We start from the raw sequence: 27,846 nt of genomic DNA on the forward strand, positions 1-27,846 counted from the left end.
AATATTTATACCATTCCATCCCTTACTTTATTATGTTATGTAGCATAATGGTCTTCCAGTTGACATACCTTCCAGGTACACAAAGACTTTGCCAGTGGTACACGGTGGGGACGCTTTGTCAGTCTCCAGCTCTCAGCTTATGTGTCTTCTTTTTCTTAAAGCTGATAATCAGGTATTTCCCCTTCTCATATTTGGAAAGTCACTTTTTGGTAATGATACTCAGGATTGTAGTCTAAATTTCTAATAGTATATGTATTCTAGTTATATAGCATACCCCTTACTTACAGTGAAAGGAACTGAACCCCAGTGAGATTGTCTGAAGCCTAACGGGTCACACAGTTCCACATTACCTTCCATTTGGTAGAAGAATTTATACCAGTTATGGCATTAATTTTTTTTACAGCTTTATTGATATGATTGACAAGTAAAAATTGTATATATCTAAAGTATACAACATGACATTTTTTTTTTCTTTAGGTGAGGCAACCTTTGGTTGACCTCACAGATTATAAGGACTTTGTCAGCTTACAAGCCTTTTTTTATTTTTTATGGCTACAGCACCTGGTCTTCCTAGGTGGTCTCCCATCCAAGTACTAACCAGGCCTGACCCTGCTTAGCTTCTAAGATCAGACAGGATCGGGCTTGTTCAGGGTAGCTATAGACTCGTGACATTTTGATATACATGTACATTGTGAAATGATTACCACAATCATGCTAATTAACATATCAGAAACATTTGAAATGATTCTAATTTTTAAACATGTAATTGCGTATCAGGAAAATAAAATTATTAGTATTTGGTAGTTTTTTTTTGCTTGCTGTCTAACTTGCCTAACTTCTTAGGGTTACTTATTTCCTTATGAGTTTCTTCATTCCTATCTTGCATTTTGATATGAGATTATATATTAACTTAGGTTATTATGGCAACTGTATTAATTACTTAAGAAAATAACTGTGAAACTGATGGTCAAATTTTCCACCCTAAGTTTTACAATCGACCCTTCCTTGTTTTAACTTTCAGCTGCATTTCAAGAGGGATCATTCAAGGTGCTGATGTAAGGTGTGTTAGGGCTTCACCTCAGAAACCACAGAGTCAATTCTGCCATATCTGTTGGGCAAAGCAAACCACAGGACTGGCCCAGATTCAAGGAAGAGGACAAATGGACTACACATTCTGACGCACGTTGGATGTCACCATAAGTTAAACCTCTTTCTAAGGGAAAATGGTTTTAAAGTACCAAGTTGGATTCCAAATAAGTTACAGGTTTAGTAGCAAAAGTGAGAAAGTCTTGTTTAACTCGGCTATCGTTTTTCAGGTGACTTTGTCGTTATTGCTGCTCTGAAACAGTCTTATTTTCAAAATTAAAAAGAAGAGTCATTTTTTTCATTGTGTGATTTTTATGTGTTGCGACTTACACATAACATTGAAAATCTCAGGGGTCTTCGATTTATTCTTTTGTTTTTTTTTAAAGGCCTCTTCAAAGATCATCAAACAGTTTTGGAGAAACAGCGTATAAATTTCTGTTTCACTATCATCCTTTCCTCCATTCTCAGCCTTAATGTATTTGCAAATTAGAGGAAGACATTCTTCTCGTCTCACACTTTGAAAATACAATGTTACAGCCGGCCAACATCTCTTCCATGACAAGTGACAAAGATCACCATTTTGAAGGTGTATGTCAAAGACACTATCTCTTTCCATTCTGTAAAGTCAAATATCTCATTAAGAGCTTCTGCATGATTTCAGAAAACTGAAGTCACCACTTTTTGTTATAAAAGCCTCAATATCACAGGTGCTTGTATCTTTTTGCTGGTGTTGTAGTATTAGTGCATGATTGCAGGATATTTAGCAGGTAAGATTTTTAAAACAATTTTTCTTTGGTAAGAAGTTTATAGACTGAAGAGAATTTGCCAACATTTACATTTCCATTGTCTGCTGAATATGTGAATAGATGAACAAAGTGCCATTTGTCGAATAAGATATAAACAATTTTTTATTTTATGGATTCTGCTCCATCATTAAACTCTGCAAATCAGGAAGATGATTTGAAACTCTTTTTTTAAAATTCAAAATTCCTAAGAGCCCAGGATAACTTTTGCCATTGGTATTCCTGTGATCTGAGGCATCTCTTGACATACTGTAGAAGGCACAGTTGTTGTAGGACCTGTTAAGATCAGCTCATCGCTGCAGGGAGCGGGCCAACATATCTACTATTTAAATTCTCCCCTTTGTGTGCCAACAAAACATTTTAGTTGTGATCTCTGAATTAGGAAATGTAACTTTACTCAGTTTCATAGAACAATCAAGAAAAAGATAAAATAATGCATGTTAATCTGTGTTAGCTCCTTTGGTATGCCTGAGCTAATTCAGCGGCAAACTGTTTTAGATTGAGTACTGACGCCTTCGGGGGAGATAAAAAAACTTTCGATTGATTTAGAAGTTCTTATCCTGTGCTTATGAGATTCTCAATGTCGGTGCTTTCACTTCCCTTTACCATATTCAGTCCCAAATTCTTTCCCGCAAATTGTGCAGTCTGGCTATGTACTTCGTTTTGGTTATTTACTTCCCTGATCCTGTTATACGGGTCCTTCTGTCTACCTCTTATTAGAATAACAGTTGTTTAGCTTTCTTTTTCACTGATGTGCAGGTCATACTGGTGTAGGTGCTATAATTGTTCTGTGTTGTTACCTGAGTTTTTAGAAAATATTCAATACTCACAATGTTAAAAATTAAACTAGCACTATCTTGATACAAAGCACAATAGTTAATCCACGGGCAAAGCCAAAAATGGATTGTTACAAGGCACTTAAATTGCCCATTAAATTGCTTCACTCCAACCAAGGTGACAAAGGATGATCCCTTACTGTGAACCGATAATCAATGTTGTCAACATTAGCCCCAGGGGACAAAACAGCAACCAGCAACCACAGAAGGCAGAAGATTTGTGTTGGGGCCATTTAACACTAAAAACGGTATTGCTTTCAGCCTCTATTTTTGTGGGCTGCCACATGGCTTTTGTACCTTTCCCCAGATCTGCGGCAGTGAGGAAACCGGGAGTTTTTCACGTCCTGGTGAAGAGTTTCCCATTACATGAGATCTTCAGTGCTAAAACCAGGACAGTCCCCAGAAAACTGGGAAGGACAGGGACTCTAGCACTGGCAGCAAGCCCTAAATATCAGAGACACATCAGCAAAGAGACTGGCAATGATCAATATTCAGAAATACATCCCTTTGAGACTGTAATATCATCTCTAACCAAAAACTAATTAATAAATTTGTCAGCATATATCAAAAAAAGCAGTAACCACTGAAGATAGTGTTCATTCATTAAAAACAAGTCTTCTTAAAGTAATCTTGTTTCTTTTCTTGATAAGGTTATTAGATTAGTCAATGAGGGGAATTTTATAGACTATATACCTTGATTTTTTGGCAATGCATTTGAACTATTTGACAGTAAATTGCTGATGTGGTGTGCTATTATTTCTTAGTACATTATTGTGCATTTCTGATAAACAGTCTCCTATATAATGACAATATAAACCACCAAAACCAGAAAATCAATATTCAAACATTGGCACCTTCTACTTTAGGTCCCATTTAAATTTTATGAAATGCCCCTTGGAATGGTTTCCGTAGTGTAGTGGTTATCACGTTCGCCTCACGCAATGTCCCTGAGGACAGACCTGTCCAGGAGCATGTGTTGTCTTCAGGTCATGATGCCTCTTCAGTCCCTTTTGCCCTGAAATGGTTCCCCAGTCTTCCCTTGACTTTCATGGTGCACTTTTACAAATTCCAGAATTGTTATTTTGTAGAATGGCTCTCATTAGGTATTTCAACGTTTTCTTATGATTAAAATATAGATTTTTTCATCTTGGGTAGGAATATGCATGTTCTTTCCTTGCCAATCAGCTGAAGCAAGATTTTGATTAGTCCCATAATGATGTTGTTTATTTTGATCACTTAAGATGGTGTCTGTCAGTCTTCTCCACTGTAAAGTGTCTCTTTATTAATAAGTACTTATTAATAAGTGATTTGTGGGTAGGTACTTTGAAACATACAACTCGTGACAAACTTTCGAATTATTTATATACTAATATATATCAGTATGGACACATTTCCTATTTTATTCAGTAATTTTCTCTTTCCATATCTCTAATATCCTTCTCCAATAGTGAGAAACCTGGATATCTCATTATCCTGAATGTATTTACTTTTGTCATAATTATTTATTTTGCCCCACCATTCTCTGAGCATTTCCTTGCCTCTGGCATAGCCTTTGAGTCAGCTATATTCCCACACAAGACCTGTTTCAGTCCATTCCTCTAAGGAGCCCTGATTCCTTTTAGTAGGGAATGGTATTTAGAAGCCAAGATTTGGGCACTAGATGTGCTGTTGCTATTGGGATGTTGCTGATCTTAAATCCTTTTATGGACACAAGTAGGAAATATTTTATATTTTAAATTATATATCATATTATATTTTATAATTATAAATAAATACGGGTATACATTTCCACCTATACAAGTAAACGAACTATGAATACCCGCAGGGTGGGCTTTGGAGGCATGAGGTCTATGTGGTTGCACAGGGCCTCACACTTAGAAGGCCCTGGGTTTGGTTTAATGCTCTGCTCTCACCATCTTGAGATTCTTAATTTTGAACACGGGCCCCTATATTTCCATTTTGCACCAGGCCACTTAAATTAATAAATAGTTAGTTTTGAATACACCAAAATCTTTGATTATAATGCAACATCATAAGGGTTCTTTTAGTTTTCTTCTCTTTCTATATCTATAACTCCTTTCTCTAACAGTGAGAAACCCAGCTGACATACCAAATAACTTTACTTACTTGATCACCCCCGCTTTGTATGTAACAAATCTCCCATGACTTCTGTCGCTTCTTCTCCACCTGTGGATGCACTCACAACGGTTAGGCTCTGACGCCCCACGCTGGGCCACCCCTTCCACATGGTTGCCCTCCTCACCCTGTGCAGGTTCTGACAGCTCATGCAAGGCTGTTGCTCCATGGTGTTACCCCCCTTCACCCCAACTGGGCTCTGACACTCCTCCCCGCCCCTGGCTGTTTGTCCTCCCAATGTGGACCCTCCTTCACCCTTCTGGGCTCTGACAATCCATTCTGAGCTGCCAGTCTGTAGGTACGGTGCTTAAACAAACAAGCAAACAAGTGGATATAGACTAAAATAAATATGAGTGTATCACAAGAGTAAGTATTGCTTCCTAAATTTTTAAAAATTTCAGTCACATATCAATGTGTGTGCACATGCACAACACATATGGGTGTGTAGAAGTGGATTGTGATGTAAAATATGTTTTACTGCAGAGCAGGGTAAAATAAAATTCAAAAACCACTTTTATATACAGTGTGATCCCAATTTTGCTCTGAAAAGGTGAACTCCTTGCCCCACACACAGTGATTTTGTGAGGCAACAGATGTATGCTTTCATGATTAGCCCAAGGCCATATACCTAGTTAATGCTTATAAAAAAGAAGACCCTGTGGAAGACTGAAAACATGGCCATATTTTGCTAGTCCTCCTATTAAGAGGTGGAGTCTAGTTCCCCACCCTTTAAATCTGGGCTGGCCCTGTGACTTACTTTGACTAATAGAATGTGGTAGAAGGGATGTTGTGAGTCTTGGATCTTAGGCCTCGAGAGTTCATGCAGCTTCTGCTCTTGCTCGCTTAGAATCCTGAGACCACCATGCTATAAGAAAGCTCAGTTTGGTGGGCTGGATTTGTTTCCCCAAGTTTGTATGTTGAAGTCTTAACACCCAGTACTTCAAAATACGATCGTATTTGGAAATAGGGTCTTTACAGAGGTAATCAGGTTAAAGTCAAGTCATCAGGCGGGCCCTTATCCAACATGATTGATATTCTCATAAAAGGGGAAATGTGGACACACATGTACACACACTGGGAGAATGCCATGCGGAGATGACGGCAGAGACAGGAGTGATGCATCAGCACACCAAGGAACAACAAACATCACCAGCAAACCTGCAGAGAGGTACTAGGAGAGAGGCAGAGATCAGATTCTTCCTGGCAGCCCTCTGAAGGAATCAGCCCTGCTGACATCGGGATCTTGGAGTTCTAGCCTCCAGACTGTGCATAAATAAATTTCTGTTGTTTTAAGTCACCCTGTCTGTGGTACTTTGGCAGCCATAGCAAACTCATACACCTGTCATTCTCCAAAAGGTCAGATTATTTGTATGAGTTTGCCGGGGCTGCCATAGCAGAGTACCACACACAGGGGGACTTAAAACAACAGAAATTTACTTTCTCATAGTTCTCGAGGCTGAAGTCTGAGGTCAAGGTGTTGGCAAGGTTGGTTTCTTCTGAGACCTCTCCTTGGTATGTAGATGGCTGTCTTCTCCTGTGTCTTCACAGTATCTTCTCTGTGCATGTATGTGTGTGTCCAAACTTCCTTTTCTTAGGATACCAGAGTACTGGATTAGGACTCACCCTAATAACCTCATTTAAACTTAATCACTTCTTTAAAGAGTCTATCTTCACATACAGTCACATTGTGATGTCCTAGGGGTGAGGGCTTTAACATAAGAGTGGAGGGGATAAGACGCAATTCAGCCCATAACAAGAGGCCATATGGAGGAGAACCAAGCAGCACTAATTGCCCCGTCTGTGCATGAGGCCATAATGAACCTTCCAGTTCAGCTGGCCCTCTAGCTGAATGCTGCTACTTGGGTGAGCCTAGGTGAGATCAGCAAACTTGTCCAGCCAAGCCACAGAATTGCAAGAAGTAATAAATCACTGTTGTTTTTAAGCCACTAGGTTTGAGGATGGTTTGTTACGCAGCAATAGATAACTGAAAAAACCTCATTTGACATAAATTCTAAGCCAGGCCCATTGACAGGCTACATGTTAAACGGATTGTTTAGTTGGCTATTTCATTATTACCATAGAAAAGGAGTACTAATTTATTAACTTAAAATGAATAGATGTTATTATTGCTACTGGTAACATTTATAAAGCACTTTGCCAATTGTTTGAAATAGCCCCTTAATAACTTATAAAGTTTTTGAATCAAAGATATATTGAATCATAGACCCTTGGGAGTTAAGAGGAACAACAAGAGGTCATTTAATAATCCATCTCCTTATCTTCAAAGAGAATGACTTATTCTATCCCAGCCAGATAGGAATCATCCTCTTCCTCCTGATTGTCATCCAAAAAAACTTTTAAAGTGTGGATCTATAAATGAGACTGTATTTGGCACTCTGCAGTCCTTTAAAGATTTAATACAACAATGCAGAGAAAAACCACACTTAAATAAAATTCAAAGTACTGCATGCACAAACAGCTTAAAAGGAATGGATAAAAATATGTGGTATATATACAATAGAATATTATTCAGCCATGAGAAAGAAGAAAATCCTGTCGTTTGCAACAACATAGATTCACTTTGCAGACATTTTGCTAAGTGAAGTAAGGCACACAGGAAAGACAAATACTGTATGATATTCAGATTCCACTTATATGTGGAATCTAAAACAAGTCGAACTCATAGAAACAGGCTAGAATGGTGGTTAGTGGGGGCTGGGGCTGAGGGAAATGGGGAGATGTTGGTCAAAGGGTATAAAGTTAGTTATAAGATGAGTAAGTTCTGGGGATCTGATGTACAGCATGGTGATTATAGGTAATAGTTTGTATTATGCTAAGCGAGTGTATCTTAAATGTTCTCATTACAAAAAAAAGAAATGATAGTTATTGTCTTGGTAGAGGGATCAGCTAAAGATATGGTGATAATCATTTTGCAATATATAAGAGTATCAAATCAACATGTTGTACACCTTAACCTTAATGATATTTGCCAATAAAACTTGAAAAAATGCTACATTGTCTATGGCCATGCCACCCTGAACAAAACCGATCCCGTCTGATCTCGGAGCTAAGCAGGGTCAGGCCTGGTTAGTACTTGGATGGGAGACCACCTAGGAAGACCAGGTGCTGTAGCCGTAAAAAATAAAAAAATAAGGGACTGGAAGCTGACAAGGTCCTTGCAATCTATGAGGTCAACCAAGGGTTGCCTCGTCTAAAAAAGAAAAGAAAAAATGCTACATATAAAATGACTTTTTTCTTCCAATTTACCTACATAAACATTTTAACCCATGTAGATAATAAAGACAGAGATAAACGTAACTATATGAGACTATGCATGTATACAAGTAAAAAAGATTTAGGGAAGCATGACAGCTCTCAAATATGTGAAGGACTGTTGTGTGGAAGGTTAGCTTTGTTCCGTGCGGTGAATTAGGTGGAGGTTTCAGGGAGCCATGTGCCATTTTAGCTTTAGGAAGAATTTCTTTTAACAATTGGAAAATTTCAAAATAAATGGGCTCCCTTGTTGGAGTTATGGAGGGAATTCCAGATTAGCCCAGATGACCCCTAAAGTTCTTTTCAACCCTATGACACTGAGCCGCATGTCAAAATTAAACACATTCAGGGAGATGTAGAGGAAGGTAATTGAATTTTCTAGGCAAGGAATTGTTATTAGAAGTGCTGGTTTTAGGTATGGATTGAATCGAGTTCAGGGAAACTGTTATGTCTCTATGGATAAGTGTGAGATTGTCTTATGAAGGAGGCAGGATCTGAGTAGAATCCTAAATACCATAAGGGAGTCACTTGGGAGCCATATTGGGAAGAATATGATTATTGCAAAAATCCTAGTTAAAAAAGAAGACATCTCAGATAGGCTAATTGGATAAAGCATATATTTGTCACAGGAGGGACGGGGGTTTGAGGAGATGGACATTAGGCAATTATAATCCAAGATATCCTGGAAAATAATTTGAAGCCTTAGGTGAAAAAGTTAGCTATTGTATGTAATGAAGGGGAGGGAAGCATGGTCGAAGCAGTGAGGAAGAAATAGTTTTCTTTTAGTGACATTACTTGGCACTAAAGATTTGGAATCTAGGAAGAAAAGGCTAGTAACAGGAGAATCCAGCATAGAGGACCTGAGTCTAAACGAACACTGTGTCCATGCAGATGTACAGAAAGGAGATATGGGAGATAATGTAAGAATGTGGCCATAGCCAGGAAATGCAGACTGGTAAGAAGATAAGGTCAGTGAAGTGTGTGGCTCACAAGCTCCTTGCATCTGGAAGTAGCAGTATTATTCTGAGGAAGATTAAGATGAGCATCTGTGTCTTCAGTGTGCTTTGTTGGTGTTGGTGATGTGTCTGATCTTTTATGTCAGTCCCTGGCCATCACTCAAGTGAGGCTGTTTCTGTGCTACTGTGCACCATCCCCGCTACCTTTTTCTCCTGGTTTTTGCAGCTGTCGGGAGCTCATAGCTGCCTTCAATTCAGGTTAGATGGTGCGAGTTAGGATTGCTTTAAATGTTTAAATGTAATTCTCAGGCAAGTCATTTTTTGCTTGGTTATATTGAGATGAAACAGTTTCCCACACCTAATTACCCAGGTTTCTTTGTACGCTGTCATGCCCTCTGATTCTGAAAGTTCCCATTTCACTTTGAAAAAGAAAGAATGGAAAACATCTACAAGATAATGCATGTATCCCAAGTCTCTTCTTTCAGTATATTTGCTTTAGCCTAGATAGAATCTTAAGAATCAGTGGTAGAGGAATCTTCATATGCAAAACAAAGGTCTTATGTAATCATTCACATGTGCAGGTAGCTGGTGATAACTAGGTAGGAATGACTAATCAAGTGATATATAATTCTACATTTTTTTTTTGGTTGATTGGTATTTTTGTTTTTAGTTAAATGTAAGAAGGCAGGTGGCAGCGAAGGCGTTCACCTGAGTAAATACTGTAGAATTTGTTCCATGATCTAAGTATATACCACTTGAAGAAATTAGGCTTGGAAAAGCTGATAGACTTCTGAAAACATTAAATTTTTGTACTAATAGTGTTTATATGTCACTTATATGCCAAATACTGTTTATAGATATAAAAATTCATTAACCAATTTATTTCTCACAATAGCCATATAAGGTACGTACTACTGTTATTATCACTTCGCAGATGAGGGATTGATACACAAAAAGGTGAATATTTGCCCAAGAGCAAATGGCTAATAAATGTCAGAGTCCACTTTTGAACTCAAGCAGTCTGGCTTCAGAGTTTCTGCCCCTAACCACTGCGCTATATTATACTTATCTATTATAAACTGTACATAAATTAACAGAGAAGCCAGACCATTATCCCCAAATTGAAATTCTCTCAGGTAATAAAAATTAAACAATGAACCAAATTCTGGTTCTATGACCACCTTTATCTCTTGTGAATGATTTTTTTGGGTCAGTAGTTGCAAATGCTTTGGGAATAAAAGGAAAAACAATGTATTTTAAACACAGGAAAACTTTGATCCAAATGGAAAATTCATATTCTATCCTGTGCTAAAGTATAGTGTTTCTGTTCCCATTTTTTTTGGAGGAGGGGGGAAATTTCAGTTATTTCAGGCCACATCTGGATGGCAATGGAATAATTTCATAGTACTCTTATAGTAGTATCAATGTCAATGGATGGTTCATTTAAGGTCAGGCTGGATCTATGAAAGGTGAAGGAGAGCTGTACCTACCTTTCCCCCCTAAACCTATCTTCCCAGTGGTTGCTTTGTTGCTTCTTTGCGATGGCGCCCATCCTCTCTGCTTTAATTTTAAGCAAAATTTTAGTGCGGTAACTCCAGTAACTGATAACTTAAATAAAGGAAATAGAAAAGCCAAAGGAACGACAGGAAGACAATTATACAATCCTTTGAGAATTAAAAAAAGGATCAATATTAAGACGAAGAATGCGTAGTGGGGGCCGTATTTATACATATGTTACATATGTAAAAAATAGTTTTCCATTTGAGTCACTCTTTAGACAATATATGTGAAAGACGAGTAAGTTCTGACTCAGAAACGGGGTCAAAGATAGATTTCCCCCCTCCTTTGTCATCAAAAGAAGACCTGAGCACGTGCACGGTTTATAAAGTATGACAGTGGGAAGATGAGAGTTACTGTCAGGAATTGTAAGGGAAACAGAAACACACACGTGGTTAGACCGGAAAGGAGTCCACGAGGAATTCACGGTCATGTAATGTAAGGAATGGGACCACGACTGCTTCTCCAGTGAGTCTGCAGAGTGCAGACAACCGAGGCGCATGCAATTTAACATCATGAAATAATTAAAAAAAAAAATCACAATGAAACAATCACGTACCTCTTTACTATCCTCATATACATTTTGTGTAATTTTGACTCTAGGCCTGCTGCAGACAAGCGTGTTTAAAGGGATTCTCCTGGGCATTTTAGGGAGCCTCACCTGGACGGTCATCACCACGTGCCCTGTGCTTTTTCTGTCCCAGCTGTGCCTGCTAATGAGCTGTGCACCTGGGGCGCCTAGCCGGACTGATTGATTTGACAGGTGGAGGTGGGACAGGGAGGGCTTTAGACCCACCAGCCCCAAAAGGCGGTAACGTGTGGAGCCGCACGTGGGAGGGCTGTGCTGGGGCGGATTCAGCCGTGGGAGGCGAGGTGCGGGGAAGAGACTGGGGGCGGCGGGACTCGGCGCAGCGCAGGACGCGTGCGGCGAGGGGCGGGGCCGCCGGGAAGCCCGCCCCCTCCCTCGGGGAGCGGAGGTGACTGGTCGGGGTGGGGGCGGGAGACGCTCTGCCCCACGCTCCTCCAGCGCTCGGTGGTTTGAAGATGGCGGCGGTGGCGGCGGCGGCGCTGGGGGCGCGGAGCCATGGGCGGGGGAGGGAGAAGGCGGGCCCGTGAGTGTCCGCGAGGCGGCGCGGCGGCGGCGGCAGCGAGGAGCGCCGGTGTGGAGCCGCGGGCGGCCCGGCCCCTCAGCGCCGGGGCCTGGACGGGGAAGGCGACGCAGAGCAGCGCCCGGAGCCCGGAGCCGGAGCCGGGGAGGAATGTGACCGGGGGGCGGCGGGGGCGCGGGAGCACGCGAGCGCGGGGATGGGGCAGCAGGTGGGCCGCGTCGGGGACGCTCCGGGGCTCCAGCCGCCGCAGCCCCGCGGGATCCGGGGCAGCAGCGCCGCCAGGCCCTCCGGCCGCAGGCGGGACCTGGCGGGGCGCAGCGCCGAGGCCGGCTTCAACGTCTTCGCCCAGCACGGTGAGTGCGTCCGCGAGGCCGGGGGCGCGGCGGCGGCGCGGTCCTGGGGGGTCGCGCGGGGAAGGGGTGCCCGAGCGTGGGGGCGGAATCGCTGCCAGCTGGGCCGGTCGCGGCGGCTCGTCCCTCCCCTCCCCCCCCGTCTCCAGCCTGGCTGGCAGCTCCCGGGGGCGGAGGACGGACGAGAAGTGGTCGTGGGGACCGCCGAGGGACAGTCCTCGACGCCGGGACGGCGCGGCGAGGACGGTGGACAGTGTCGCCAGGGCAGGGAAGGGTGAAGGGAGGTGTGAGTTCAGTCCCGGAGGTGCGAGTATGAATCGGCGTTAGTGGAGGAAACGTGAGTTCTTCCTCTGCGGATTGGGAGAGAGGAAGAGACTCTCGGGAGACAGTGGCGTATAAAGTGTATTCGTAAGTCAGGCGATGAGCAGTGTGACAGGATAGTGAACAGTGCCTGAAATCCCCTTCTACGGGAAAGACGAGGGCAGTATCTCAGCACTCTTGTTTTGTTTCTCCCCCAACCCCCCGACTGGAAATGAAGGGCTTTGCCAAACCATCCTCTGTTCTTCTGCTCTTTTGAGTAGGACACAATTCTGAGATGTCTGGTAGATTAGAGGTTGGTGGGCATGGTTAGGACTCTGGATATGAACCAGAGTTTTTCTTGCTACCGTGTGTGCATAGATGTAACGTGTATTCTCTCAGTAGTCTGGAGTCTCTTTGGCTTCATTATCAAGGTATTTTTTTTTTTTTTTAGAATAATTGTCTCCAAACTCTTGTTAATACACTTTTATGCCCTAGGAATTACCGTGTCTATTATATACTTGTCTAACTGTACTAATATGTTAGATAACGTACAGTGTACACAGAAATAGATTTTAACAAAGGATGAGATGAAAAAATGTAATAAAAGTTCTAATATATATCTTTTCGTGCATACAGTGGACCCTTTTGCACGTCCTCTGAGCTGCACCCACACCACTTTTGAGACTACTTTTTCTAGAGGAAGAGGAGAAGGAGGAAGAAACAAAATTGATCTTCATGGGGTTGAAATATCCTAAGACCTGAGAGAGGCTGAAGAGATAGATGTGACTTCTATATAAAGAACTGGATACTTGAGGTCTGAGAGGTAGCAAATTGGAGTTTCGCTGCAGAGGCATATGGAAAATACTAAAAGAAAAAAGAGACAGGGTGTTCTATACTGCACAGTGTAGGGAAGTGGAAGGAGAAATAGCATTTTGGAGGAAGTAATGTCAAGAAAGTAAAAACCCGAGGTGTTGTGTCTGCTAGGTGAGTTCTGGAATTGGACTTTGTGAACAAGCTGCTGTTTCTTATTGGAGGAGATGTTAAGTGATTTTGAACTATTCAGGAATTACATGTCTACTGTAAGAGATATGAGAGAGCTTCTCTTCCAGTTATATGAACATTTGGTGAAGGTGCTGTATGACTTGGTCTTTATTGAAGTCGCTTCCCAGAACAGGAGGAAAGAGTGAATAGTTTTCAGGGAAGAAATCCAAGTAGCTTTGCTTTGTGGAAAGTGCTCGTGTGCATTAAACTTGGCCCAGTAGGTAACGATGGTCCTTTTCCTCTAGCATCTTATTTAGGACATGAGATTTTTTAGAGAAGGAGGAAGTCCTGAAGAATGGAAGAGATTTTGAAGGATGGACAGGATTTGGATCCATGGAGTAAGGAAAAGAGGGCAGGCTGGACAGGAGAAACAACTCGAGCATGAACAGAGGGAATGAACATAATTTGTCGATGGGATAGCGAGGAGACACCTGTCAGGAGTGAAGCAAATCCTCCAGGAGTGTGTCATAGAGCAAAAATTGCAAGAATCAGGTTCTGGTCCTTGCTTCACCTGGCCGAGTGATTTAGTCACCATTTTCGGGTTTCTTTATCTGTAAAATATTGGACTGGATGATCTCGGGTACCTTCTGACTCTTTAAGATATTATGCTTTTAGTTGAGAAGCAGTGGGAAGAAAACTTTGAATACATTGGAGGGGCCTGGGTTATGGAAAATATAGCAAGAGTTTGTATCATCGTATTTGATCAGCTAGTTTATAGGGTACATCAACAGATCCAAGGATTACATGCTGAAAGACTGGCCTTGAGTGGAGGCAGCGGATAAAGGGGTAAGTTTGAGGGATATTTCATTCATTCAGGAGTTTTTTGAGCACCTATTATGTACTGGGCTCTGGAGATGTTGCTGTGAATATAAGATTCCCTGGCCTCGTAGAACTTAAAGGACTTCATGATTCGATATAGAGGGTAAAAGAGATGACTTTGGAATACTTATTAAGGCCATGAATTCTGGAGCTATTCCTGAGTTTGATACCTGGCTCAGCTGCTTATTTGTGTGACCTTGGGCAAGTTATTTAACTTTTTTGTATTTTGGATTCTCCATTTGTAAAATGGGGATAACAAGAGTACCTAGTAATAATAGCATCTAGATTTAATTAGTTAATATATGCGAGGCACTTGGAATAGTGCCTGGCACATAGAGCTAAATATTTGTTTGCTGCTGCCATTACTACTACGACTATTAAAAACAGGGATGAATCAAAGACTGTAAGGTTTGAAATTGGCTGAGATGATTCTGTTGACAAGTTTGAAAATTAGAAGCTGATCGAAAGGATGGGAATAAGGGTAAGTTTGTTGCCAAAGACTAGTAGAAAAGAATGGAATTAGCAAATAATATAAGAAACAAAGGTGGAGTACTGTTTTTAGACAGATAGGTGTTTAGAAACTTTTTGAAAGATCAGTTTCTCAACCTTGACAGTATTGGCGTTTTGGGGTGGATAATTCTTTGTCGTGGGGGGCTGTCCTGTGCTTTTTAAGATGTTTAGCAGCATCCCTGGCATCTGCTCATCTTTCTGGTAACAACTCCCTCTCCCCCATTTGTGACAACCAGAAATGTTTCCAGGCATTGCTGAATGTCTCCTGGGGGGCAAAATGTCCTCTCGCCAGGAACCACTGCTTAAAACCGTGGTAGATTCTGAATAGAATGCACATGTGGTAGATACTGACTAGGATTAGGTCTACTGAGGAGCTTTTGAATCTATCATTTGACATTTACACAAAAAATCTGGTGTACAGATCGCTGTCTTGAGTTTCAGTATTGAGGTATTAGCACATAATTTCATATATGAAAATTAAGTCTGACAAGCTGTTGAGTTTACATGTAGATTTAAATGTAGACCAAATATTAAATGTAGTTAATCAGTAAAAATGTACATGTTTTGTGGAAATAGTTTATTAGAGTCCAGTATCTTTCTTCTGTAGAAGGAAATGGTATTTTCATATTAAAAACGAGAATGGTATTTTTTAAATTAATATATGAGTAATTTATAATTTGCCTTGCTCAAAGTGATTTTTGTGAATGTAATAATTTAGAAGGAATAAAAATGACAGGTAATAGGGGTCAGTACTGTGTGACTTTTCTGAACTCTGCTATTGAAGCTTTTTGGTGAGCTAATATTTTATGACTAGTAATCTAGGTTAAATACTTTTTGATACATGACATACCTTTCACCAGTTGATTTCACTTCAATTTCCCTCACTCATTTGCTGAAAGTACTATTAAAAGTTAACTTTATTTGTGAAGTTTTGAATAATAGAAATTTTCCCTTACATTCGTCATTTTGAATGTCTGATTTATTTTGGATCTCTAGTTCATGTTTTAATCTTTACAGAATGAAAGATGTAGGCACTCCAGGTTGAAAATGATACTGTAGAAAAGAACAGGAAGGCTGTTGCAAGGGAATTTTAATTATGGTGACCTAGTACAGTGGTCACTGATTCTTAGAACTAAACTTTTAAAAAGAAATCAGCTGTTAGATTTTTATTAACCTCCAAATCTGCATAAATTACAGATACATAGCTGTGTCTGTAATTTTAGTAAAGTGACAATATAAATTGTGGTACAGATGCTGTTATCACAGCCCAGTTGACAGTAAGGTTCCAGGTAATTATGAAGTCCAAGGTTTCTCCTTCAGGTCTTCAGCATGCTTTAAGAAGAAAACAGAAGCCAAACAAAAGAAAAACCAACATCTTTCCCTTTCCAGCCCCGTTCTATGTTTTTTTTTTTCCTGTTCATTCTTTTTTTCAAAATCGAGAATGATAAATTGATATTTGTGTAGTTTTTAAAAATGGTTTATGAAGACCTTTTATTGCCTTTATCTCATTTGGTCTTTATTGCTACTCTGAAATAGGCGGGGACAGGTATTAATCTTCCCATTTTCTAGATGAAGAGTTATAAGAAAATTGAGTGACTTCTCGAGGTCATATAACTGTTCTGAGACTGAAACCTAAGCTTTTTCCTCCAAATCTTGCCGTAATGTAGAGATTTAGAAAACATGGGTTTTCAAATTAGATAGAATTGGATTCAAATCCTGCCATGTATCTGACATTAGTAAATGGTTTACAATTCCAACCTCGGCTGGTTGTTGAATTAAATAATAAAATTATGTTAGGCTCTTAATGCAGGGGACTCAATGAAAAGCAGTTTTGTTGGTGTTTCTTACCTCAGGATGGTTGTGTGGATTGAGAATCAATCTTATGTGAACATGTTTTGTAAACTCTCTAGAACACTGCTATTAACATGATGGCATGATAAAGTGTAGAATTGTCTTAGCATTTACATTTTAAGTCTCCATTTTCTCTGAGTCTGTTTTTCTCTCAAGTGACTCTTGATTTTTGAAGGACTTCCAGAAAGCGACAAAGAAGCAGGGAAATCTTGAGGGTCTGAAATCATTGGAGACTCTGAAATCACTTTAGGCCGACCTTCCTATGAAGGTAAATGTTATCCTCTTGTGATGACTTAAGGGCTGAGTGGCAGTTAGAGGACACAGTCCATGGTTCTTTTTCACTCACTCTTTTTATATGGATGTTTTTTCTTCCTACAGAGAAATTGAACTAGAAACACGGGCCAATGCAAATGTAAAGTTTAGGTAGAGTTTTCATTCTAATCTGGCACATTTGTTTGCTAGTTAATATTTAATGACGCTTTATATTGTAACTCCTTCATCTGACATCCTTTAGACCTTTTTGTGCCTCCCTGTATTTTACCTCTGGTTATAAAGTTTCTTGTTAAAAGCATGTTTTAGGAAATTTTATATTCTTGATTTTTGTGAGTCAGGTGGGCTTTTTTCATGTGCTATCGATATGAGATTTCAAAATACTTAATGTTAACCTCATCAGTCTTAACAGATTTCTTCTGGAATAGGTAAATTTGGAGTTTCAGTGTAGATATTTCACCGAAGCATATGGAACAGCTGTTCTCAAACTTTATAACGTGGAGAACTTGTTAAAACAGATTGCTGGGTCCCACCCTCAGAGTTTCTGATTCAGGTTTCAGGTGGGATTCAAATGTATATTTCTGACAAATTTCCATGTGTTGCTGATGCGGCTGGTTGGGGGCCACGCTTTGAGAACCATTGGTGAGATTAAGAAGAGTAATGGGTCAAACAAAGGTGATTCAGAGACTGTCAGTTGTGTCAGAAAGCATATGTATTGACTCTCTTCTACCCAGAACTGTTTCCGAAAGCCATCTGTCCCAAGTCTAGTGTCCACATGCAGGTGTCCTGTCTCACATCATCTTTTGGTGGCAGGAAGAGATGATGACTTTTTGCTTTGGCCTCAACATTTCTTTTTATCTCTAAAGATGCATATGTTGAAGGTCTGTTGAGAGATGCACTTTTGAAAGAATCTCAAATATCAGGGAAAAGGGAAGCAGGGCACATAGGGTTCTGCTGGCAAACCAAGGGTGGGCCTCCATTCTTGGAAGAAGCCACCTATTGAGTGCTGGGTGTCAAGCATGTTCTAAGTACTTAATATCTGTTTTTTTCAAACCCCATAAAACCCTACTTGTCCAAATTGAAAAGGATTAGAAATTGAAGAAATTGAGATACCTGTTTGTGATTCTGTCGTTTTGGTATGTGATGGTGCCTACTTTTTGGGGTGTGTGTATACATATATATGTGGGGTGTGTGTGTGTATGCAAAGATTTTTAGGCTTTTTTACCCCATCTCTCTTGAGACCAGGTTAGATCTGTGTGCTCTGTGGCTCTGGCTTTGGACGTAGATGCTCTGGGCTGATGAAGGGAGCAGTAGGTATCCCCAGTGCTGTTTGGAATCTCATGGTAACGTTGAACTACTGTCTTAATCTCCAGGCTTAGCGACTAAAATTTCTTATTTAAAGGCTTTTATGTTTCACCGCTTCTGGTGTAGGTTACAACTATCTTTTTCTCTTTGCTTTTTAGAAGTAACAGATATCAGTGATAGTATATTGGGCTACTACAAGAAGATAAACATACTAAGCAATGCTTTTCTGTGAATGCTGAAGAGTATAAAATATTAGCTATATGTATCCTCTAATATTTGTAGTTGATTTATTGGACTATGCTGGTACAGGGTCTTTAGAAAAACTACTCACTGATGATATGTACTGATTGCATAAATATTTGTATAAATGACTCTTGGAGTCTAAGATACTAGGTTGTAAGAATTGATTTCTTTACTTGTATCCTTCACACACAGTACCTGCTACATAGTAGGTGTAATTATGGAACAGTTGTAATTGTGGAACAATTTTATTTCTATCCTTTTTTATATTTCTGTAGTCATTGCTAATTAAAAACATTTTAAATGATAGTGCATCTGATTACTAATAGTTTTGCCTGATAAAACTTGAGGTAGCTATTTTTTCTCTATTTCTAGATGTACATCCAGATGTATAAAATATTCAGGTAGGAGCTTACATGCTAGGGTGTTTGAGACTAAATATAAGTAATTTGGGGGGGAGGGACACATTTTACAGAATGTTAATGTTAAAAATGAAGTACTCCAATAATCTCGTATTAGAATCTATGTAGCCACTTAACGTGATATATTTAGTTTATTGCAATATACAATTTTTAAAGGCCTTTTTTCCCTTTTTGGGTAATATGGCAGAATTTAAAAAAATTTAGCTTAACTCTCCAGAGTATTTTCTGTGTTCTTTATTCAGTTATTCTACAGTAATTGCCTGTATTAATGTCTTTAAGAGAATTTTTAGATATAATTTAGATAGAACTACTGTGCAAAAGAATGATGTTGCTTAAATAAATGTCGATGAACACCCTCATGAGACAGCTAAAAAAAAAACTGGTTTTGTGTGTCTGAGTGTGGAATTGTGATATTTTGTACAATAACTCTTGGATCCTAATTTCTTTTTTTTTGGTTGGAGTACATAATTTTGGTATGTAACTTTGTGATCATTATACTAATTATAATTAAAATTATACTAAAAATCTCAGTATTGTTTTTGATTGAACTTTCACTCAAATGCGTAGATTAATACACATTAAATCTAATACTATGCCAAATTTACTTTTGGTTGCTTAAAAAAATAAGAACTCCACTGAGTGTTTCCTCTGTCTTGGCATGGCGCTGTCAGTGTGCTGAGGCCGTGGTGGTGCTGCCGGCCTCCTCAGGGCCAGCTCTGCCAGCGTTGGCTCTTGGTCCCGCAGGACACAGCTCCGCAGGCCCAGGCCTCTTGCATTCCCTGGCTTGCCTTCCAAGGAGAGGGAGGGGTTAGAAGCCTTTCGCTTGATGTGGTCAAGGTCAAAGAAAATTTCGTGTGGCGTAATATAATATACAGTGTGAACACATACAATTTAGTTAACATGTTTCTCTCTCTGTGCTAATTCCAGCAAATTAAAATAACAATACTGAGTTAGGAGTAAAGATTGCCACTTAGCTTTTTGTGGTTCTAGATAATTACTAAGAAAACATTTTCCTAAAACTAGCAGTACAAACAGGCACAATTTGTATCACTCATCTGTTTCTTACAGGAAAGAAAGGTCAATCTATGAACCTTTTTATAGTAGTTTTATTCTTAAAATCTGCAGTTTTTAATTGTTTAAAAATATGTGAAGAGCTATCTTGATGTAAAAAAGAACAATACAGAAGCATACAGACTAGACATGAAAGTACCCTTTGGTATTCCTACCCACAGCCGATATCCCCTTATTAGAGGAAGCTGCTGTTCGTGGTTTAATGTTGTGTTTCCCCAGAACTTTCTATGTATTTACATATAAGTGTATATATAATATTTGTCATTTCATAAATGGCATTGTATGAATTTTTTCCTTCCCAATTTTTTTTTGTATCTTAGTGTCTGGAAGACCATTCTGTGCCAGTGCGTAGATTTCTCATCCTCTCAGCAGCTTTATAGTGTTTCATGCTCTGGACATATCTTTTAACCATTTTGTTTAGAGGTTTATCATTTTCTTATTGATGAATATTTGTTTACAAGATTATTAAATCTGTTTTGTATTTTTCTTATATTACCTATTTGAACTTATCTGAAATTTTTATTTTTTATATACATACATGTAATTTATTTGAGGTCGGAAGTAACTTAATGCTCTCTCAGTGTACTAATTAGTGAAAAGTTCATCAATTCCCGCTGCTTTAAAAAGCCATATTTCTCTTGGACATTCACTTCATATTATATTTCCCAAATTTTTAAATAATTTTGTCTTGTCTGATCTCGGAAGCTAAGGAGGGTCGGGCCTGGTTAGTACTTGGATGGGAGACCACCTAGAAAGACCAGGTGCTATAAGTGGAAGAAAAAAAAAAATTCTGCTCTGATCAGGAGGGCAGTTGACAGTAAACTTTAATATCTTAGTCTCAGTTCCAGATGCCCACAAGAGTCACTGCTGGGTGGTCAGATCATGTACAACAGGATTTCTCAACCTCTGTAATACTGATGTTCGAGTTGAATGATTGTCCTGGGAGCTGTCCTGTTTATTGTAGGATTTTGAGCAGCATCTCCGGCCCCTAACAATTAAATGCTGGTAGCACTCACCCTCTAATTGTGTCAACCAAAAGATGTCTTTAAATACTGCCGACATATCCTTGAGCTTACTATCATCCCTGGTTGAGAACCACTGACCTAGAACGTACCTGGCTCCTGTGGGCCTGCCACTGTGTGGGAAAGACAGTTCGGGAGTCATCGTGGGATAGGCCAGTACTCAGAAAGTCTGAAGTATTTTCAGTTTTTTGTAGCAACTATAGATTTAACACTGTTTTTCATTATTGTTAGGTGTTCCTTTTAAAAATAATCTTTTCTCATTTAAAGTATTTGGCGTTAACATGTTTCTTATTAAAAATCTTCAACTGGAGTTGTAGGGCTTGCCACTTTTCGCTAGTCTTTGAATCTCTAAATTTCTCAATCTCCTGTGGATTTAATTTGTGTTTTCTTTCCCTGAGAGTGTGTGTGTGAGGGTGTTGGTTGTTTTAAGATAAAATTTACGATTTTGGTAGCCAGACAGACATAGGTATAAACCTTTAGAACTGGAGGAGACCTTAGAAATCAGGTATTCTAATGCAGTTGATTTACAGATGGGTAAACTAATGCTTAGAGACAGAGATGAAACAAGTTAATCATGGACACAGCGTAGTGGTAGAGTTTTCTAGATACAGTTTCTAGTTATTTTTTGTTGGTGCCTACTTTTTGCTTTTGGTAGTGTTATCAATATAATGATATTTATTCAGCATCTAAGTGCCAAACTGCTGCGAGTGTTATCTCTTTAATCCTTGGGTAATAAATGATGAAAACGAGTCTCAAGGTAAAGCACGTCCGACTCAAAGTCATGCTCTTTACCGTTACTCTTTAATACTAGCACAGTAGCGCTGGGAGAAGACTGGGTACTGGCATGCCGCGCACTTTATACACCTGCCATTTAATCCTCAAAACAACCCTGGGAGCTGTCCTTCCTGGTTGTAGACAGTTAGCTGAGAGAGATTGCCTCCTGCCTTAAGTCTACATAGCTGGTTGGAATCAGAGCTTAACTTAAGTTTGGTGGTTTTCCAATTCTCTGCCGCACCAAGGAGAGGTGGCCTGCACTGATGCCCCACTGTCCTCCCAGAGCCTTCACGAGAATACAATAAGAGGACAACCAAAGTATAACAGGTACAGGTCACTCTGTTAAGGATTAATAAATGTTACTGTCATGTTCATTTTGAAACTAGCCTTCATGTACTGTTTTATGCCTTTCTCAGATATTTTTTAGAATTGAATTGAAAAATAGTAATAGAAGAAAGCTAGATAATTACTATCACCAGGAAAGTTTCTTTAAAAGAAAAAAAACAAAAACTGTAAGAGATTCCTGATCTACCAGGAATGACATTGTTTGCTCCCTGATCTTGATGTAAACATATTTTTTACATTTACAATCCTTGAAGGATTTGGGTTTTCCAGGTGAATGTTTTCAATTATAACATCAGTCAGAGCCGCAACCATTTATAAGCATGCTGTTAAGTAGCATGAACTTGGTGTTAGACTGTGTGGATTTAGAGCCTGGATTAAATTGATGATTTCAGTATCTTGACATAGGTATGAAATTTAGAACCCTAAGAGGCCTTAGTAATGATGTATTCCTGGGCAGTAAGGTATTTATTTTCTGTTTGTATTTTTCCTCATCTGTAAAATTCATACTAATAATACCTACCTCATAGAGTTGTGAAAATAATTAGTACATACATAATCCCAGAGCTTGCATGATGAATGGTAAGTACTCAAAAAGTGATAGCTATTATTTTTTAAAGTTGTTTTTCTGACATTTTTATTGGTTAATATACTTCAGTTTCAAAAGTTCTAAATCCATTTATGGAACAATTATGATAATATTAAGGCCGAGACAATTTTGAGACCTTAATACAAAGTAGTATATTGTTTTTAGGCTTGTTCTGTACCTAGGTTTAATTACCAGAGTTCAATGTTTCTGGATGTATAGTTAAGTATAATGTATAGTTTTTTGGTTTTGGTATAGTTATCAGCATTCTGATTGGATATTTCTAGAATTTAGATGAATTATAATCTTTACTCTTTCACAAAGGGCAATTTGAAATCATCCAAAAATACCTTCTCATTCATATGGATAGGAAAGCTAGTTTTAGGGGCCTTAAGAAAAAAAACAAACCACATATATATGTATAAATCAAATGGTTAACTCCAGAACATGGTGAGGAGGGAATGTTGTATGTGGGTACATGGGGGATCGTGACACCGTGGGTAGGAATCATTGTGCAGCTGGGCCTCATGGAAACGGGAGCTGGTAGGCCATTAGAAATTAAGACTGCATACTCCATCTTTCTCTTTCAGGGACTGCAAGGTTTTGGCATCTTTTCTGCTCTGTACATCTGTTCAGTTTTCCTTTCTTCCAGCTGGCTTTCTCGGTTTCAGCTTGTATATGGAGTGTAATGGCTGCTCAGCTTCTCTTATGACAATTCTTAATATATTTTTTTGATATTTATTCTTACTGCCAAATGATTTAAAACTTAAATCATTTGTTTTTATAGTGAATGGTGAGTACATTTACGTGGTTCAAAATTCAAATGGTATAGAAGTGTTTATGCCTCCCACTTTACCCTGGTTGCTCAATTTTGGCAATCCAAATCCAGTTTCTGTGTATACTTCCAGAGATATACTATGTATGTATACATACACACACACACATATGCATGTATAGCCCCCAGTCCTTTTTTTCTAAAGGCCAGTGGAAGCATGTTTTATACTGTTTTGCACCTTGCTTTTTTTTTCCCCACTTAATTTGTTTTGAAGATTCTTCCCTGTTAGTAAATGAAGATCTTGCCTCTTCTTTTTTTTTAAAGAATGAATTCATAGCATTTTATTGTATGGACCCGAGTTATATAATTAGGTTGCATTTAAACAGTGTGGCATTGAAAAACCTTATGTGTATCTTTTTAACATGTGCAGGTATACTAATAAATGCCTTTAGTTGACAGTGCTAACAGGATATGGGGATTTCAAAATAAGTATTTATTGAATAAACTATCTTTTATCCACGTTTTTTGTGAACTAAAATTCTGTGTGCATTTGATTCTATTTCTAGATCTTCTGTTCTTTTGATTTGCCTAACTATGTGCCAGTATCACACCATTTTTTAATTGTTATTCTTTTATAATGATGGTTAAGAATATAGACTTGCGCCTTGCTTTGAATCTTGTCTTAACCACTTTCTTGGCTGTGTAACCTTGAGCAAGATGCTTCACATCTCTGTAATTCAGTGTCCTTGTTTGCAAAATGGAGGTGATGATAGGGTTGTTATGAGGATTAACCGAGTTAGTTTATATAAAGTACTTAAACAGTGTTCGGCATGTAGTTAGTGTTGTCTAAGTGTTAGTTCTTTATTGTTGCTGCTATCTGGTAGGGCTAGTTATTCACTTGCTTTTCATTTTAAGAACATTCCTGGCTATCTTGCTTATTTTTTATATTAACTTTAGAGTCAGTTGATTGGCAGAGTTAGGATAGACTAGGTTATGGGTCGGTAACAACAGCTTCTCCCTCACCTCATTCTTAGTGGATTAACACATCAAAACTTTGTCGCTTGTATTACATATTCAGTGTGTGTAGGGGTCAGTGTGTGTGTTTTGGGGGTGAGGGTCTTGGCGGGAGGTGGGAGAGGGGCTATGCCCATCTTTTGTCATCCATAGACCCAGGCTGCAGTCTTCCGCCGTTGTTCTAGAGTGCTGGCAGTTGCAATTGCAGAGGGAAGGAGAATGGTGGATCAGTACTAGTGGAAACATTAAAGCCGGCAGAGACGTACATCTCTTCCTTTTACACTTCATTGGCCAAAGAAAGTCGTATGGCCTCACATCATGCCGAGGGGATGGGGAGGGTGTGGTTTGCTCTGTGCCTGGCAGGGCAGCGAGAAATATGTGATGGGGAGCAGTACCGACCACCATATTTTGCTCTGCTGGTTGCTAAATATTGGGTCACTCTTGTGTTATATGCTGCACACTAACCCCCTCCCTTAGAAAACCCAAGACTCTGTCTAGTAAACACACGGAGTTCAAACACTAGAATCTGAGTGATATTCAGAGTATGTTAGATTCAGAGGAGGTTCCTCTTGTTCCAGACAGTGGTGAATAAATTATCATCCTATTAGTATTTTCTTAGCATCCTATTAGTATTTTATTTAAAAAGCATCCTATTACTTTTTTAGGCCCAGTGGTGGGTGGTGGGAGTGGAGATATAAAGGGAACCTCCATTTTTAACTCTACGTATGTCTATATTATTAGAGTTTGTTTACTTTGAGCAGGTATTGTGTAAAGAGAACTATCTTAAAGACAACCTGCCACAAAAGAATCCTCTTGCCTCCTATTCGTAGTAAATTAAATAATGTCTAATAAGCGGTACAGCCCTAGCTGGAACATAACAGACTTACTCTAGCCCGCGATGCTCCTCTTACTGCGTGGACTTCTATGGGTCACTTTCTAGCAGTAATATCAATGTAGTTATTTGCAGTAAACATAGGAAAAAACCTGTTTCTGTGGGTAAATTGTAGAAGCGAGGAATGATCTGAGAAAGCCACCTTCAGAGGAGGACCTCAGTGAGCGTACAGTCTGTACTAATAGGGAGAGTGGTGATACGTATTAACTGGTTTCTAACTTGATCTTTTCTGGAGTGTTTAGTTTTGTTTATTTTTGTTTATTTTTGATTTCTGAGTTTTAAGGGGACAGCTTACATAGCCAACATTTTTATTTTATATTTAAAATTTTTTATGTAGTGTAAAATATATTATTGTTTGCCCAAGTGTAAAATGTTTAATACAAGATCTTGGTCCATCTTTACAAAAATTGAAAGAAAAAAATTACTACTCTTTTCCTTCATTTTTTTAAAGGGAAAGGAAAAAATTAAATTTTTCCTTATTACAAAAACAAGATTTCATTTCAGAAAAAAAAAAATATAAGCAAAGAGTAAAACAAAACAGACCCAAAAAACTACCTTCCTGTTTGGAGACAGCAGTTATTAAAGTATCCTTTTAAATGTTTTCATGCATATGATTTGTATTATTAACCAAAATTTATATAAAGCAAACATGCAGTTCTTAATCTTTTTTCACTTGTGTATTTTGTACCTTGTACATCTTAGAAGAGGGTGTTTTTGGCCTTCTTTTTAGAACTTGTTTTGCATTTAGTCCTCCTCACAATAGTTAACATCTGTATTTCTGTTTTACAATTTTTATTGTTATTCCTGTTTCATCATTCTTCATTCTGCTGAGCTCATATTCAGTTTAAGGACAGGACATGCATTAATGGAAAAAGATTGTAGGAAAAAGGCAGGAGACATTTCAGTGATTATTTCAGGGTACAGATCAATCACTAATTCTTAATAGTGCTGCATTGCTTAATTTGTTGATAGAACTAAAAATTAAAGTACGTATTTGTATACATTGATTTAAAATCCTCTTTTTTTAAAAGCTGAACTAAAATATTCCTATGGTGTTAATTTTTTATGCGACCCTTTGAACAGAACATACTTAGTCTGAGGCATTAACTCTTTAAAATAAAAATGTGGAGGACAGCGAAGCCATTCTTTTAAAATGTCACGAGTTTAATTTCTTTTAAGATGAAAGTGTGGGTTTACTATTTAGTTTTCAGGTGGCGAATTATAGAAGAATAGTACTACTACAGTGTCAGCAGCCAATTTGTAAAGGTACATGTTAACCGGTAATCTAATGGGACTGAGGTCCACTTTTTTCTTAAAGCATTAACAGTTACTGATTTTGTTTCAGTATAGATGATTAGTAATATCTATTAAATTGTATCAAATAATGTTTACCCTGGTGTGTTAAGATTAAATTTTTATTGTCTTTAAAATTTAAAGGACTTTTTCTCTCCGGTATTCTACTTGAGGAAAGATAACAGAATTTAATCATTCCATATTGTATCTAGTATATTTGTGGCTTGTAAAAGAGTTTTAAACATTGGGCATAAGTAGTTGATATGTTACAAAAAAATATAAATCTCAGGAAGTTTTAGTTAAAATGACAGGAAATAGGATACATTTTGGATAGAAAACAGGAATTACCAAAAACCAAACCAAAGCAAATATATTATTTTTAAAGAGAGCATCTGAGTTGTGCAGAAGAGTTAACACCGCAGGCTTGAGAGCGAAGTCCTTGGAATGGCCTTGCAAGGTTGGCCCGTGGCTGGCTTCTGGGGATATGGGTTTGGGGAAGGTCCCCACCGTTCTCAGAACTGAGAAAAGGTGCTCGCTGAGTTTCAACTGTGTGGCTCATGCTGAAAACCTGCTTTCTTCCTGGAAGTCTGGGACTTTGGTACGCAGGGAGTGCCTCCGTGACCAGCCCCCAGGTAAAACCTTGGGAACTGAATCTCTGACGAGCCTTGTTTGTATATAGCATTTTACACATGTTGTTCTAACTCATTTCTGGAAGAGCTAAGTATGTCCTATGTCACCCCACCCTGGGAGAAAACTCTTGGGAGCCTGCACCGGGTGTCCTCTGGACTTTGCCCCATCTGCCTTTTCCCTTTGCTGATTTCGCTTTGTATCTTTTTGTTTTAATAGAGCATTACTAGGACTTTGACCCTGTGCTGAGTCCTCTGAGTACCCCTAGGGATTCATTGAACCTGGGGAAGGTCTTGGCTCCCCCTCCCGATACAGCAGTGGATCAAATCAGTTTGTGACTTGGATCCACCATGCTCTCATGTAAAGCCTCTGAATGGAAGCATCCAATAGGTGGATGTCATTTTTTTGGTTTTAAGTTTTGTCTAAATAAGGTAGTAGATGGAATAAGTGAGACTAAACATTAATTTGGGGTCTGTAGGAGAGGAAGAAAGCTCTTATGACAGACTTCTAAGGGTCTATTTTTGTGAAACTGGATCTCGGTGTCAGGCTATCTGCTAAGATTCTGTACTTTATAGAAATACGTTAT

General features: G+C 39.0%; 1 protein-coding gene and 2 pseudogenes across 4 annotated transcripts in view; 2 read left to right on the plus strand and 1 right to left on the minus strand.

The window, feature by feature from the left end:
* Window positions 1-549: 549 nt before the first annotated feature.
* On the minus strand, window positions 550-663 carry LOC120617808 (uncharacterized; annotated as a pseudogene).
* A 7,215-nt stretch (window positions 664-7,878) lies between these two features.
* Window positions 7,879-7,996, plus strand: LOC120617865 (uncharacterized; annotated as a pseudogene).
* A 3,679-nt stretch (window positions 7,997-11,675) lies between these two features.
* ABL2 (ABL proto-oncogene 2, non-receptor tyrosine kinase) overlaps window positions 11,676-27,846 on the plus strand; it is an 88,699-nt gene continuing 72,528 nt past the window's right edge. For 2 of the 4 annotated variants that reach the window (XM_039881374.1, XM_039881378.1), the window contains exon 1: window positions 11,676-12,109. In XM_039881374.1, the coding sequence (XP_039737308.1) occupies window positions 11,953-12,109 (157 nt within the window). In that variant the 5' untranslated portion in view covers window positions 11,676-11,952. The remainder of the gene's footprint in view (window positions 12,110-27,846) is intronic. The other 2 variants (XM_039881371.1, XM_039881376.1) reach the window with 2 other exon arrangements.

This window comes from Pteropus medius, unplaced genomic scaffold, assembly GCF_902729225.1.
Source record: "Pteropus medius unplaced genomic scaffold, Ma_sr-lr_union100, whole genome shotgun sequence".
In the NCBI taxonomy this organism is placed as follows: Eukaryota; Metazoa; Chordata; class Mammalia; order Chiroptera; family Pteropodidae; genus Pteropus; species Pteropus medius.